Source organism: Mesoplodon densirostris, chromosome 2 (assembly GCF_025265405.1).
Source record: "Mesoplodon densirostris isolate mMesDen1 chromosome 2, mMesDen1 primary haplotype, whole genome shotgun sequence".
Classification (NCBI taxonomy): Eukaryota; Metazoa; Chordata; class Mammalia; order Artiodactyla; family Ziphiidae; genus Mesoplodon; species Mesoplodon densirostris.
In genome coordinates, this window is record NC_082662.1 from 78,042,216 (window position 1) to 78,058,105 (window position 15,890).

Below are 15,890 nucleotides of genomic sequence, written 5' to 3' on the forward strand. Positions count from 1 at the left end.
ACCACAGGGCATAGGATTTTCTTTCTAAGAAGCTGCTGAATGGTCTGGGTGACACAGCCAGAAGGGTGATCACCTGCAGGAGATCACCTGTAGGAGATGAGAAGGGGCCAAACACTTTTCCTTCCTCCTATAGCCCATTAGGAGACAGCCCAGAAAGCAGGACAGGTGCACCTGCAGGGTGGCCTGCTGGGTCTGTTTACTATTCCAGAGCCAGCTTAGTAAGCACCTTTCATTGCTTCCCAGGCTTTCCTGAATCATTTCCCCTTTTTCTCACTCTCACTGTTCTGAGATTAAGCTTGCAAATCATTTTCACATAAGCTTGTCTTAGGCTCTCTTTTCTAGGGAACCCAGGAGAGACACATATAGTGGGGTGTGGGGTATGAGATATTTTAAAATGTAAAATTTTTTATGACATATGTATAATAAATGCATATATTTATTCAATAAGAATTGAATAAATTATTTTTATATAAAAGTATATTTAGATTATCTGGACAACTATTTTATCGTTGAGTACTTCCACTCTATTCCAACGCTTCACTTTTGATTGATTAAAGATTACATACTTAAGCAATAAGTACTGATTATTAGCAACAAGTACCAATTTAATTTTTATGAGTGAGTGTCAAAGACAGACAAGATGAAATTGATGCTTACCGCTGTGTGAAGATCAAATGAAGTTATGGGATGAAGGGATATTTCAACTAATTTGAATATAGGACCAATTTGAATTGGTAGGCCAATTTGAGTTTTCATCTGAGATTTGGCAAACTTAAAAGAATCTATTCAGTAGCTGGCAGTCCACTATTCATGTTTCGAGAGACATTTAATTTCAGTAAAATAATTGAATGCTAATTTGAATTTTACTGGGCAGTAGAAGCTATGGAATAGTGAAATAGAGGTTTGATGAGGAAACTTGAGGGAGTTTCCCTTGCACAGTGAAATATAAATTTTATTTTTTCATTATAGAATATTCAATAATATCTAATGTGGCTTGCTAATGTTTCGGTGCAAGTAGATTGTCTAAGGGAGTAATGAGAGGTGCTGAGGTTACATAAAGATCGAAGACGATAAAAATAAAGACAACCATGAGGGATAACTGGATATACCGTTTATACTTAATGAATGCATACTGAATACACAGAACAGTCAGGCCTCCACTGGGCAGGCAGGGGTTAGAGGGTGGAGTTGGGTGGGTCATTGTCCCTGGCTGGACAAACATTTGTAAGAAGTAAACATCTTTCAATGGCAAAGCTGCTTGTCAGCTGTGAGTCCTTCCAGGGAACCACATGTGGCTCCCCACCCTTGCTCCCAGGAAATGGCAAAGTTGAAGGCAAGGCTAATATACCTTTCAAAATAAAATATTTAAGAGTACACAAAATTTGAGATGAAATTATAGTTATCATAATGATAGCTATATTTACCATTCCTCATAGTGGTGACAAATCCAATAGTGAAACAATTTGGGGTCAAGGGGTTAAAGTCCTGTGATAAACCACCTCTGATAACTTGGAAAAATGGGCGTTTATATATCCATATATATAGGGGTAAAGAAAGATGCCTCCATAACTAAAATTTTCCAAAGAGAGAACTCAAAGGGAGATGTACAACAATGGGGTCATTTAAGAATTCAGTTTTCATCTTGGTCCTTCACCTTCTGGAAGGGGTCCTGAGTGATTCACTCATTCAGCTGAATAATAATGGCTATGAAGGCATTGTCATTGCAGTTGACCCTAATGTGCCAGAAGATGAAACACTCATTCAACAAATAAAGGTAAGTCCTAAATGGTAATTAACCATGCTTTTTTGAAAAATTAAGCATAATATTGTGATAGAGGAAACGTGAGTTCTCTAATTCCAGCTGCGTGACACTGGCAAGTTTTTTTTTATACCCGTGTCTTCATTTCTTCAGCTATAAAATGGAAATAATAACACAACCATTATGATTCTTCTGAGAGATGAGACAATAAATGCAATGCACATAATTCAGAGCTTGATATATTGTTGGCACTTAATAAATGATCTCATTGAAAATTATTTACTTCTGCAACCAAGGCAGAGCCAACTACATTTGGCAGATATTGTGAGATGCACAGAGGGTAATTCCTTTGCCTGATTTTACCACTGGCTCATATCAGAGTCTCCTTTTATCCTCCTAATTGTAACCTGCTTCTCTGCAATTCTAATATAGGAGTCCAAGATGCAAATCTCTAACTTAAGAACAAGCCTGACCCTTACAGTGTGAGGAAACCCTGCATTTTCCCAGCCCCAATGCAAAGTGTCCTCTCGGGGCTGCTGAGCAGCATCACTTCACTTGTTGCTTTTTCTGTAGGGGAAGGAAAAATTAGGGAAGAGGACTCTTCCTCTCCAGGCAGAGGCATCTAACTGTTGTAAGATAGAGGGATTAGAGAGGTTTTGTACAACAACAAACAGCAAAGAATAAGAGGGAAATGTCTTATAAAAGACCACCCTGGAAAGCGGCTGTAGCACGCCCAGAGGTGGTACTGCATAATGAACAGAAGTACTGCTCTATAAAATGGGGATAATAATAAGTATCTTCCTCACAGAGCTTTGTGAGGATTAACAATGCATGCATAAATGGGAAGCTAGGTGAAAGGTATATGGGAACTCTGTACATCTTTTGCATGTAATCTATTAAGTCTAAAATAATCTCAAAAACTTAGAAAAACTTTAAAAATGCATGCAGAGTGCCTGGTACACAGTAAGAGCTCAATAAATGGTAGGCAAGTCATCAGTCCCCAGGTCTACTTTTAATCCCAGATAGAAAGGGCTCATCATTCCTCACCAAGCCAAAGGGACTGAGACTTGTTTCTGGGCAAAGTTCCTGAGTGTGAGCTCAGAAGTTAATAGTGCAAGGGCCCGAAGGGTCTCCTCGAAAGGTTCCTTGCTCTGAACAGGAGCAAACCCAGAAAGATGGAGTTGGGGGAGAGAACCATCTCTACCACCAAGAGGAGTTTGGGGCTGGAGAAGTACAGCAGTTGAGGGGGAGAGGAAGTTCACCTGCTTAAACCAGAAGACCATCAGATATTACTGCCATCAGTGAAAGGGAAATTCATGCCTTCTGAAATTTCTTAACAATCAGAAAACTTGGGTGAATCTTTGCTTCTAAACTTAGGAATGGCATCAGAAAAAAATGAAATAGCCACTTGGATCAAGAGACTAGGAAAGTGTTGGAGGAAAATGTGACCAGTATGTTTCTGTCTCCAGCTGGACAGTCAGTTGTGCTCAGGGACATGTGGGAAGGAGCACATTAGCATCTCTAAGGACAATGGTAATTTGTATTTATATGGTGCTTTAGAGCAAAAGCAAAAGGACTTTCACCTCACTTTCTTTGGGGGGTTCCTCCTGAGAAATATACTTCTCCCTACAATTATCAAATTGTTTTTTTGGTATGAGTCCTAAGTGAGTTGGGTATGAGAGAGGTTGGTTTCCATGTTTCTTTGTCACAGGAGCACTTTTAAGGGCAATAGTGTGCTCAGAATCCCTAACTGAGTAGTTAATAAAAGCGAGTCCCTATTTGATGTTCCAGACCTGCTGTCGAGGGACCTCACTGTGGGTTTTGCCACTTTCCTGGTCATCCCTCAGTCTCTGCTTTCTGGGGAGACTCTCCCCTGGTGTCCTTGTGTGAGCAGAAGCCTCTAAGTCAGCTCTTAAATATTGTACTTGCTTCAGCAGGGCAGTCCGAGTGTCTCTCCACCTACAATACCGGCGGGTGGCACTGCAGCAGTTCCATCCAGGGAGACTACACTCTCATCAGTATTGCATAAGCAGTGGGAGCACAGGTCATAAGATGAGGGAGTGAGAATCAGGGAGAAGTGTTTTCTCTCTCTCTCTCTCACACACACACACACACCACACAAGAAAGATAAACAACAGGAGTTGTTTGGGGCCTCCTCAATGTATGGGAGCCGAGTCATCTTTGGTCTTGGCGCTCCTGGACAGTTTGCCCCTCATTATAACCTCTTCACTCATTCATTTGTTCCTTAATCCAACAAATATTTACAGAGCATTTACATTATGTCAGGTACCAGGAATCCAGTGGTGAACAATATACTATCCCTATCCTTAAGGAATTACCAGCCCATCCTATAAACTTCATCCTCAACATTCTTCAAACCCCAAAAGCTTAAGTGTCTTTTTGGATATGAGATCACTTTCTCAAAATATGGAACAGATGCCAAAGCAAAGATTCATTATTAATGTTTCTGTTAAAACATAGAAGACATTTCATGCTACTTAGTCGTCTTCCTAGGAGACACTGAAAATTTACATTTCACAAGTCAAATTGTAATATAATACTCTAACATAGGAAGTTTTATACCTACTTTTCAACTTTCTGGTGATATTGGCTCAGTATTTTTATTAAAATATTATAAAATGTTAAATTCTCCTAGCAATTATTTAAAATCTGGCTTTTTTTTTTTTGGAAGGAAATGCAAATCATTTGGAGAGCTTTTATAAAACTAGCAAGGCAACAATTATTATCACCATGTGAAAGGTTGGAAACTGAAGCTCAGAGAGACAAAATAAATTCCGCAAGTTTAACCCATTAGCAAGTAACAGAGCAGGATTCACCCCTGCATCAGTACCCAAGTACTATTTCCCCATACAGTGATGAACTGTTTCTGCTCCTAAGGCCAACCTCCTAGACATCGGAGCCTAGTCACTCTGGTCTATTCCAGCAAGCACTTTCCTCCAGCAATGATCCCTTTTTTCTCTTGCATTATCAGGGTTATTTTTCCATTAGCATATACATATAATAGTTACCATTAAAAAAACAAACTCCCTTGCCCTGTAGTCTTCCTTCATCTACTGCTTCATTTCTCAATTCCCTTTTAATTTGCAGAAAAACTTCTTGACCCACTGTCTGTTTTCACTACCTCTGCTTCCTCACCTCCCACCCTCTTGAATTCACTCATATGGAGCTGTTGTCTCCATTCCACAAAATGGTTTACTCAGGTTGCCAAATTCATTGCTCATTTCTGAGTCCTCATCTTCCTTGATTGCTCAGCAGCATTCAACTCGGATGATCACTCTCTCCTTCCTGAAACACTCTCACCCTATGCCTTCTGATTTCCTTCCCATGCACCAGCTGCTCCTTCTCAGTTTCCTTTGCTGGCTCTTCCTCTTCCCAATTCTGAATACTGGGGCTCCTGGAGCTCAGTCTTCAGGCCTCTTCTTCCCTTTGTCTACACTCACTTTTGTGTTTCTCAATGATTTTCAGCCCTAATAGACTCTATTTCCCTTTCTATAATAAATATCTTGTAATACCCTTTCTATCAATACTATCTTGTCATGATGCATCTCAGGGAATCTGCAGAGGCATTTATAATTTAATGCTACAGCTCTTTTGTTTTAGAGAAATAAATTTAGGCATAATGTGAAAAGAGATTATCTACCTATGCCACTTCCTTATATCTAACACTTAGGGATATACTAAAAACAAGTACTATCATAACATTTAGTTAGTCCCCAAATTATTACAGGAGTCAGCAGGTGTTGAAGTTGTATTCATTTTAATTTGAGTTTCTCTCCACTAACTACTTGGTGAGAGATATTGAGACTAATACTCTCTAGTTCTCAGTTTCTCCCTTAAAGGTTCACTGATCCTCAAAGGATCATATAAAATGAAACTAAGAGCTAATATTTGATAAGCACTTGTGCTAAGTAAACATGGTTTCAAATGCTTTCTTGACTTCATTTGATCCTCACAACAACCTTATGAGCTGGTCACTGTAATATTTTCCATTTTATAAATGAGGAAACTGAGGCTCAGGAGGGATCAAGGAAATTTCTTTTCTTTCTTTTTTTTTGGCCACACCACGAGGCTTGTGAGATTCTAGTTCCACAACCGGGGACCGAACCCAGGGCCCAGCAGTGAAAGCACCGAGTCCTAACCACTGGACTGCCAGGGAACTCCCTCAAGGAAATTTCTGATGTCCCACCATAAGTGGTGCAGCTGGGATGAGTGTCTGCTTCTGGAGTCTTCACTGTCAACCATTACACTGTGACATAGAGCATGCGGTAAAAACTCTCAAAAAAGGCTAGCTATTATTATTAACAAAATAACCTCCTCTTCCAAGCTTGATAAATAGCTAGTTTTAGGAAATGTGAGATACAGATGTAAATTTGAATAATTGGTAATTTCATCTTTTTTTCTGTCATTAAATGCTCTTGTTTATGTTTCCCCCTCCCCCGACCAGGATATGGTGACTGAGGCATCTCCATATCTGTTTGAAGCTACAGAAAAAAGATTCTATTTCAAAAATGTTGCCATTTTGATTCCTCAAAATTGGAGCACAAAACCTGACTATGTGAAACCCAAACTTGAGACCTACAAAAATGTGAGAATATCAAGTTCTTTTTTCAAATTTGGTTTTCTTTTGTGACTCAGATTTTTTTCATCAAAATATTCTAGAATCAAATAAAATTATTTCAGAATATGCTGGTGTGAAGTAAGGTCAATTCATTTGCTGAAATTTTGTAATGACGAAAACTTTTTCTTAAATTTCAGGCTGATGTTCTGGTTGCTGAACCTAACCCAACAGGTAACGATGGACCCTATACTGAGCATATGGGAGGCTGTGGAGAAAAGGGTAATAAAATTTATCTGACTCCTGGGTTCCTAGCAGGAAAAAAGTTGCTTCAATATGGATCACAAGGTATGGGTAGAAATGAAATATTCTGCTATATTTCTCATAATTTAATAATTTTATGTTGCAAATGGATCAACAATAGCATTATCTTTCTGAGTAAGAACATAAAATAGACTATTATAGTATGTTTCTTTCATGTAAAACAGATGCCAAATAGTGCATTTCTCAGTTAGAAATTTATTTTCTTCATATTCTTCATATATATATGTGTAAATATAATATTTTTAATTTTCAGATTAGTATCAGATAATAACTCTAAAATAGTTTAATATGTAATGTTGGGTTTCTACTGCTCTGTGGGGAGACACCTGAACAAATTAAACCTCCTGCCTGCAATTCAGGTAATGGCTACCAGATGGCAGAGATGCATAACGTTTTCAGACTTCAATGTGCGTTCATACTATAAACGGATTGTTAAAATGATTCTGACTCAGTAGGTGTGGGGTAGGACTCAAGAATCTGCATTTTAACAAGCTCCTAGGTGATGCTGATACTGCCTGACCTTGGACCTCATTTTGAGTATCAGACAGAATATCCTCGCTGTTCAGCTCTGAAACATATGTGACTAAAGAAAAAATCAAATTTTCCTTCACAAAATATCATTTAGCATTCACATATGAACCAAATAGAGCAATCTTTGGAGAAAAGATTAAAAGAAACCAGCAATGGCGTATATATAATATGTATACTTTCCAAGTATAATCAAGTGTGATCAGTATTAACTAATTAGGTTAACTAATAACTTGTACGAGGTTTCTTTACCATTTTGAAAAGATTAGAACAAATTTGATTTTCTTCATTTAAATAGGCAAGGCAGAGAAAACAAACAAGCAAACAAAATAGTGCTTGGTGCCTGCACGCCCTACCCCTAAATACCCTAGAGCACTTTTACAGACCTTATCAGAAAGAAGTGTCCAACAAAAACACCTCTTTGTTGTTCTTTTACACCTCCATAACACAAACAGAAAATTGCCAATGTATAGCTCAATAAATATGTATTGAACTGATTTACTTAGCTGCTCCAACCCACTCTTGGGCCCACTCCAGCCATCAAGGTCACCATATACAATGTCATTCCTTTATACTCTCTCCTTTCTGTACTATGACTCCACGCCTGCTACTTCACAATCTTCCCTTACCTTTAAGAGGCCATCAGTTGTTCCCTAGCACTGAGAACAATCTAAAATCCTTAATGTGAGATACTAGGGTTACTTAACATGCACCTCCTCACTTCACCTTCCAAAGTCAGCCTACCTGGGAATTTACATTCCAGAAAAACTGAGCTGTACATAAGTCACTAACATTCATCCAAATTTAACAAATACTAAGTATCTATTAAGTTCTAGACAGTATGTGCCAAGACATGACAGTGAAGAAGTCATGGTACCTGTTCTCATGGAGACAAGAGTCTGTAGTGAGAGACTGGCAAGTAAGAAGCAATGACAATATAATACGATAAACGCCATAATGGAATATAATGAAAGTGATAAGGAGGGGTACCTGGACTAGTTTGAGGATGTCAGAGAAGGCTTCTAGGTGGATATAAGCCTAATTTTGAAAGAAGAATAGGAGTTATTCAATCAGAGATAGGGAGAGAGTATTCCAAGTCGAGGAAAATTATGTAAAAATGACCAGAGATGAGCAAGAGCATGATGTGGCTCTAGAAAGTAAAAGGAGTTCAAGAATTCATTGTCATTATGGAGTTTTGGAAGTGGGTGGAGAAGAGCAAGAAATATGGCTGCAGAGAGGAATAGGGCCTGAATCATCAGGGACCTTGACACATATTGAAAAGTTGGACTTAACCCTGAGCACCATAGTGGAGTCATTGAAGACTGGAGACGTGGAGGCCAGTTGAGTGAGTGTTGCAGTAGTTCAGAAGTAACTGGCAATGAGACTGGAAAGATGAGAATAGGTCAAAGAAAAAAGAGGCAGATGTGGAGTAGGCAGGGCTTGAGGTTTGTCCACATATGAGTCATTAGGGAGAAGGACCTATTGGAGATGCTGCCCTGGCTGCCCTATAGGTCAGTCTGTGCTGACCTCCATCATTATACTTGCACCCCTAAGGATTATAGTTATCTAAAATGATGTGTGTCATCTGCTAGACCATGAGCTATGTGAGGACAGGGCAATTGTTTTATCATTGTATGAATAGCTGCCTTGCACTTACTAGGTGCCTAATTGACACTTGATAATCCAAAATAAATAGTCATATTTTATAGAAATGGGCAATTGTCGTATCAGATTGTTCCTTCTAAGGATATCGAAACTTTAATTAAAAAAAAACATAGAAAAGCGTAATAACATTCAGAAGAATTACTTTCTCTTAGTTTAAGAGGGTAATTTTACCATTCTTATTGTAATCAGGTGTTTAAAATACTTTTTCACAGGAAGGGTATTTGTCCATGAATGGGCTCATCTACGATGGGGAGTATTTGATGAGTATGATAATGACCAGAAATTCTACTTATCCAATAAAAGAAAAAAACCAGTAATGTATGTATATTTTGATTAACTTTTCACAAACTATTTTAAATTGCAAACAATTTTGTCTTGAATTGATTACTTTAAAAATGTCAGTCTTTTGTCTTATTTTCTTTCTCTCACTCTTAGTGCAGTCTTTTTCAGATTCCCATAGAACTACTACTTTTGTTCACTTTACAAGTGTCTTAATTAGTTGAATTCTCTACTCTGCAGCTACAAATCATTTGCCTCTTTGTGTGTGTGTGTGTGTACAACTAGAAGAAATCCACAGGTGCTACGTTCAGTATGTCCATCTTCCTGTATCATAATCAGTGACAAAAACAAAGCTTCAGTGCCTTGAGGGTAGCATACTATCTGTGTGAACTACGTCAGTTTGAATGGGCCTGGGAGAGACTGTGGAATTTAGCTGGAAGACAGTCCAAATATTAAAACAAAACAGAAAACTTCTCCCAATTTGAATAAAACCTTGTATGGTGTCAATAGGAAGCAAACTGAACACTTAGAAAGTACCTCTGCTGCTGTGATTTTATGGGTGAGTTCTTGCAATCAAAAGTTTCAGGGGTGGGCCTCCCTGGTGGCGCAGTGGTTGAGAGTCCGCCTGCCGGTGCAGGGGATACGGGTTCGTGCCCCGGTCTGGGAGGATCCCATGTGCCGCGGAGCAGCTGGGCCCGTGAGCCATGGCCGCTGGGCCTGCGCGTCCGGAGCCTGTGCTCCGCAACGGGAGAGGCCACAACAGTGAGAGGCCCGCATACCGCAAAAAGAAAAAAAAAAAAAAAAAAAAAAAGTTTCAGGGAACAAACTGCTTTAGTACAAACATAAAAGGGAACTTCCCAATTTATTTTAGAGAGCTAGCATAATTCAGATACTAAAACCTGACAGATAGCATGAAAAAGAATTCTGTAGATACAGCTTTCTAAAAAGGTTTTAAATAAAAGGAAAGTAAGTTACACCTGGCATAATTAAGGGAATAACAAACACACTAAGGCCAAGAAGGATGTCTTCCAGAAGTCTGAAAATGCTATGATATTAGGTAAGTAATTAATATAGTATATCAAGTAAAAGAAGAAAATTAAATGATTATTCCAACAGAATCTGAAAAGGAATTTGATAAGCTTGCACATTTATGCCTCAGTTAAAAACAACCACCTCTTTTTAAAGACTAGAGCTGACACAACACGCCTCTTCACTTTTGCTTCCAGTTCTACTCCCCTGATGGCTGTTTAAGGAGACGCACTCAGGTTTGGTTTGGTTACTGTCTTTATTCACCACAGTTTCCAAGGGAAGCTGCACTGGGCTCAGAGCTCAGCCTTGGCTTCCCCTTCCTCCCACAGGAACATTGCTGATCTCCATTTTCCCCTTTCTTTATTACATTCAAATTCTCTCAGCTTGGTCCACTACCATGACATTTTCCCTCACTCTTATGTCACTTTAGGTATAAAAAGACACTAAGTGCCTCCCAGAGCCGTACACAGCCTATCTGATTGGCTTGTTCCCTCTGCACCCCAGAGACCACTCCCCAGGGCCACTTCCCTGACATGATCATATGTTGGATGGACCTCTCAAATCTCAGCCCACAAATACCATTCAGCCCTGACATCTGCCTTTCCCACTTCTTGTTAAGCTTCCAGACAGACACTGTATATCTCCTTGAGAGAAAAGCTGACTAGTACCTATTCCTTCCTAGGGATATTCCAGAAATATCTACATATACAGCATGTTCATCCTTCCACAGATAACATTTGCAAAACTGACATGTCCTCTTAACAATAAATCTTATTATAACATACAAATAGCATTTATTGCTTATCTACCAAATTTTTAAATTACTTTTAAGGCCTAGAAACAATTACAAAAATGACAGTACTGCCCACAATAGAAGGCTTCCTTAATATGATGCAGAACATCAATTGAAAACCAACTGCCTACCTCATATTTAATAGGGAATCACTAGACATTCCCAGGATTAAGATAAGAGTGGGCACTGTTAGCAGTTATCTAATCTTATTTAGAAAGTTGTAGCCAATGCAATAACATGTTGGAGAGGTTAAAAGAGGGGGGGCTACTAGAAGGGAGAGAGAAAATTGCTTCTAGGCAGATGATATGTGGCCCACTTAGAAAGCCTAAGGGAAAAAATAGAAATTAAAATTGATAAGGGAAGTCAATAAGGCAAGCAGAGATATTTGAAGAAAACTCTAAGAAATGTGAAAGTTATATTTGAAGAAAACCATAGCATAAAATCCTTCTAAAGGATTTAAACGAAAATCAAGATTAAACAAGAGATTTTCAATTCATGGAATATGTAAATCCAACCCCAATTAATATATAGGTTTTATAAAACTCTAATCAAAAGTACTTCTATTTTTACCTCATTTTAAAGTCCCAGAGTTTATTCAGTAGATAGTACCTGAGAACATTTTTGAAAAAGAATAGGTATAAAGGAAATTTTTCTCATTGAATTTTAAATATACAATAAACCTATGTTAATTAAAACAATGTGAACTGACAGACACTTACACAATAATTTACTATTTAATACAGCTAGAATTATAAATCTACAAGGAAAGACAATATTTCTTAAGATGTCAGGACAATTTTTAACTATGTGGGGGGAAAAAATTAACAGACTCTCTTTCAATTGGATAGACTCATTAAATATAAAAAATAAAACTGTAATGAAAACTAGAAGAACATTAATACATATCAAACTTCTATATGGTGAAGGTCTTTCTATACATTCAAGAATTGGAAAAAGACATAGCTAAAATAATAAATTTGGCTACATATAAATTAAAAATTTTGTTGCATACAAGTCAAACATAAGCTAAATTAAAAAATAAGAAACAGAAAAGGATATTTGCAAAAATTAAAAAAAACAGGCTTTTAAAAACTTAGTATTATAACACATAAAGAACTTTTGAAAACCAGTAGGAGGAAAACAATAACACCTTAATAGAAAAATAGACGCAGGAGAAGAATAATTTACAAAGGAAGAAATAAAAATGTCCAGTAAAAATGTAAAACTGTTCAGACTTACTAGTAATCAAAGGGGTGCAAATTTGACAAAGATGAGAATCGTTTATTACCTAGTAAGTGACTGTCAGTGGGATGAGTGATCCCGTAGATGGTTATTAGAGGAATAAACCAGCATAACTTTTCTGGAAAGAAATTTGGTGACACATATCAAATCTCTAAAAAATTTTTCTATTTCTTGCTCCAGTAATTTCATGTTTAACAATCCATTTTAAAGGAAATGATAGAATGAGCCTTATCAACAGGTTTTAAAATGTTCAAACTTCTGGGTCTGAGCATTTATTCTGGGAGTCAGTCATGCAGCAAACTTGGAAACAGGGTCAAAATTTTATGTGACATTTTATTTATTCATGGAAGTTTTATTTTTAGCACTGAAAAATTTGGGGGGAGAACAAAATGAAGTAAATTAGGCTTAATTCATGTTGTAGTATCAAAATATGAAATTATTAAAATCACATTTTGAAAGAATATTATGAATTATAACAATACAATTTAAATGTACTAAAATACTAAGTTTTTTAAGGTCAAGAAGCAAAGCTATATGTAGAATGTTATGCTTATACATAGAGAAAGAAATTCTTCAATATGCTAACAGTAGTTTATCTCTGACAGTGGGACATGATTTTTTTTTTCTTCTTTATACTTGTTTGATATTTTCCAAATTTCCTATAGTGTTCATATATTATTTATATACTCATAAAATAAGATGTGGGTGAAAAGTACTCCGTTTATAATAGTGACAAAAGTCACAAGCGTGTAAAGAAAAATCTAATATACCTATGAACACACAAGAACTATGCAAAAACTGTATGATGTAAACTAGTTAGATCAAAACAAACAAACAAAAAATGTCAGCAAAATTTTTAAGATAAACAAAAGAGGGCTCCTGATTTTCCAGGGACAAGGGGACTAGATTAGGAAATGCCTTAGGACTTTGGTCCTTATTAATTCTTAACAGTAGCTGTAAGCCAGCCTTAGTTTTTCTGCTGCATAGAAACACATTCTGATATCATTTGGGGAGCCCCTCAGATACTTTCTGGCAAACAGAAATTACTCTAATGAGAATTTAATAATTTTGCTATTTAAGGGGATGTATTTATTTCTTGAATTATGAAAGGAAATCGTACACAAAGCCATCTGTAGAACCTGACCACAGAGTCCAACACTTCTAAATTATATCACCTACACCTAAACATCTAACCTTAATATATTTTCAGATGTCCAGCAACTATTACTGGTAGAAATGTACTACAGAAGTGTCAAGGAGGAAGCTGTGTCACCCAATTATGCAAATCCGACAGAGCAACAGGACTGTACGAAAAAGGATGTGAGTTCATACCTGATGAAGTTCAGACTGAGAAGGCTTCCATAATGTATTCACAAAGTATTCGTTCTGTAAGTGCCTTGTTCCTTTTGTTTTTCTTTTTTTTCTTGACACTTATGAATTTAGTGAGGTTTTTATCCCAGATGCTGCAAGAAAAGGTCAAATGTTAGGAAGTCATCAGTGAGCAGCTGATCTCTGTGGGACAAGCCGGGAGAACAAAATCAGGGATAAAGTCCTATCTTCCTCAGACCCCTTCCTTAGATCCATTTTTTGCTCCTCCATCATCTCCCTCCCACTAGCTTTTAGTTTAAGGGCTTAGAACTACTTCAAATATCCTTAAAGACAGACAAGCACAAGAATTAGTTAAACAAGAAATTTATCCAGGGGGAACAGGCACTTCTTTTTTTTTTTTTTCGGTACGCGGGCCTCTTACTGTTGTGGCCTCTCCCGTTGCGGAGCACAGGCTCCGGACGTGCAAGCTCAGCGGCCATGGCCCACGGGCCCAGCTGCTCCGTGGCACGTGGGATCTTCCTGGACCCGGGCACGAACCCGTGTCCCCTGCATGGGCAGGCAGACTCTCAACCACTGCGCCACGAGGGGAGCCCCAGGCACTTCTTTTTATTAGTAATAAGAACATGATCAGTAGCCTTTAATTTAACTTTCAGAGATCTCTTTTCGGCCTGCATATTTGCTTTTGGTTGTTAACTAAAATTTTCTATCTTTTTAAGAGTGTTGGTGCCTTTAGGGAGTTTGTACATAGTTTTAATAGCTTTAAGTAGTTTTAAAATACAGATCTTCCTCCCGCCCATTGTAAGTTGAAAATATCTCAAGTTGAAAATGCATTTACTATACCTCACCTATGAAATATCATAGCTTAGCCTAGCCTGCCTTACACATGCTCAGAACACTTACATTAGTTTTTAATTGGGTAAAATCATCTAACACAGAGTCTATTCCATAATAAAGTGTTCAATATGTCATGTAATTTATTAAATACTGTACAGAAGTGAAAAACAGAATGGTTGTGAGGATATTGGTTATTTACCCTCATGATCCTGTGGTTGATTAGAAGCTCTGTTTGGCTCGTTGCCGATAGCCAGCATCATCAGAGAGTATCATACCGCGTACCACTAGCCCAGGAAAAGATCAAAATTCAAAATTCGAGGTATGGTTTCTATTGAATGTGCACTGCTTTTGCACCGCAATAAAGTCAAAAAAAATCATAAGTTGAACCATTGTAAGTTGGAGACTGAATTTCTCAATGATTTTTTTTTTTTGCGGTACGCGGGCCTCTCACTGTTGTGGTCCCTCCCGTTGCGAAGCACAGGCTCCGGACACACAGGCCCAGCGGCCATGGCTCACGGGCCCAGCCGCACCGTGGCACGTGGGATACTCCCGGACTGGGGCACGAACCCGTGTCCCTTGCATCGGCAGGCGGACTCTCAACCACTGTGCCACCAGGGAAGCCCTCAATGATTTTTTAAATGACCAACTGGTCATAAAATAAACTTGACAAACTACCTTTATTAATGTCAAACATATACATCAGCAAATTTGCATAAACTAAGATAAATGAATCAGTTAATATACTTTAGTAGGGAGTGCCTCTTATCTTCCAGTCTCTTTCATAAAATTATGTTTTCCTTTCAGAGTAAGAGCGAAGTAACTTGCAAGACTCTGTCTATAACACTATAGCATAATTTTAGAAAATGTGATACATCGTGGTTCTCTAGGTCCATCCTTCAGTCTGGCTTTGCAGTCTATTTCCAGGATAATTCAGAAACTTCCAAGAGGGGAACCAGATTTTTTTTTAACATCTTTATTGGAGTATAATTGCTTTACAGTGGTGTGTTAGTTTCTGCTTTATAACAAGGTGAAAAGTGAATCAACTATACATATACATATATCCCCATATCTCCACCCTCTTACATCTCCCTCCCACACTCCCTATCCCACCCCTCTAGGTGGTCACAAAGCACCTAGCTGATCTCCCTGTGCTATGTGGCTGCTTCACATAGCTATTTATTTTAGATTTGGTAGTATATATATGTCCATGCCACTCTCCCACTTCGTCCCAGCTTACCCTTCCCCCACCCCGTGTCCTCAAGTCCATTCTCTACATCTGCGTCTTTATTCCTGTCCTGCCCCTAGGTTCTTAAGAACAATTTTTTTTATTCCATATATATGTGTTAGCATACGGTATTTGTTCTTCTCCTTCTGATTTACTTCACTCTGTATGACAGACTCTAGGTCCATCCACCTCAGTACAAATAACTCAATTTCGGTTCTTTTTATGGCTGAGTAATATTCCATTGTATATATGTGCCACATCTTCTTTATCCATTCATCTGTCGATGGACAATTAGGTTGCTTCCATG

At 38.0% G+C, this 15,890-nt stretch overlaps 1 protein-coding gene across 1 annotated transcript in view; it reads left to right on the top strand.

Annotated features, from left to right (window-relative positions):
* The first annotated feature begins 1,612 nt into the window (after window positions 1-1,612).
* CLCA1 (chloride channel accessory 1) overlaps window positions 1,613-15,890 on the top strand; it is a 38,288-nt gene continuing 24,010 nt past the window's right edge. The window contains exons 1-5 of the mRNA XM_060085126.1: window positions 1,613-1,774; window positions 6,225-6,365; window positions 6,536-6,683; window positions 9,065-9,170; window positions 13,406-13,583. Coding sequence (XP_059941109.1) covers window positions 1,613-1,774; window positions 6,225-6,365; window positions 6,536-6,683; window positions 9,065-9,170; window positions 13,406-13,583 — 735 coding nt within the window. The remainder of the gene's footprint in view (window positions 1,775-6,224; window positions 6,366-6,535; window positions 6,684-9,064; window positions 9,171-13,405; window positions 13,584-15,890) is intronic.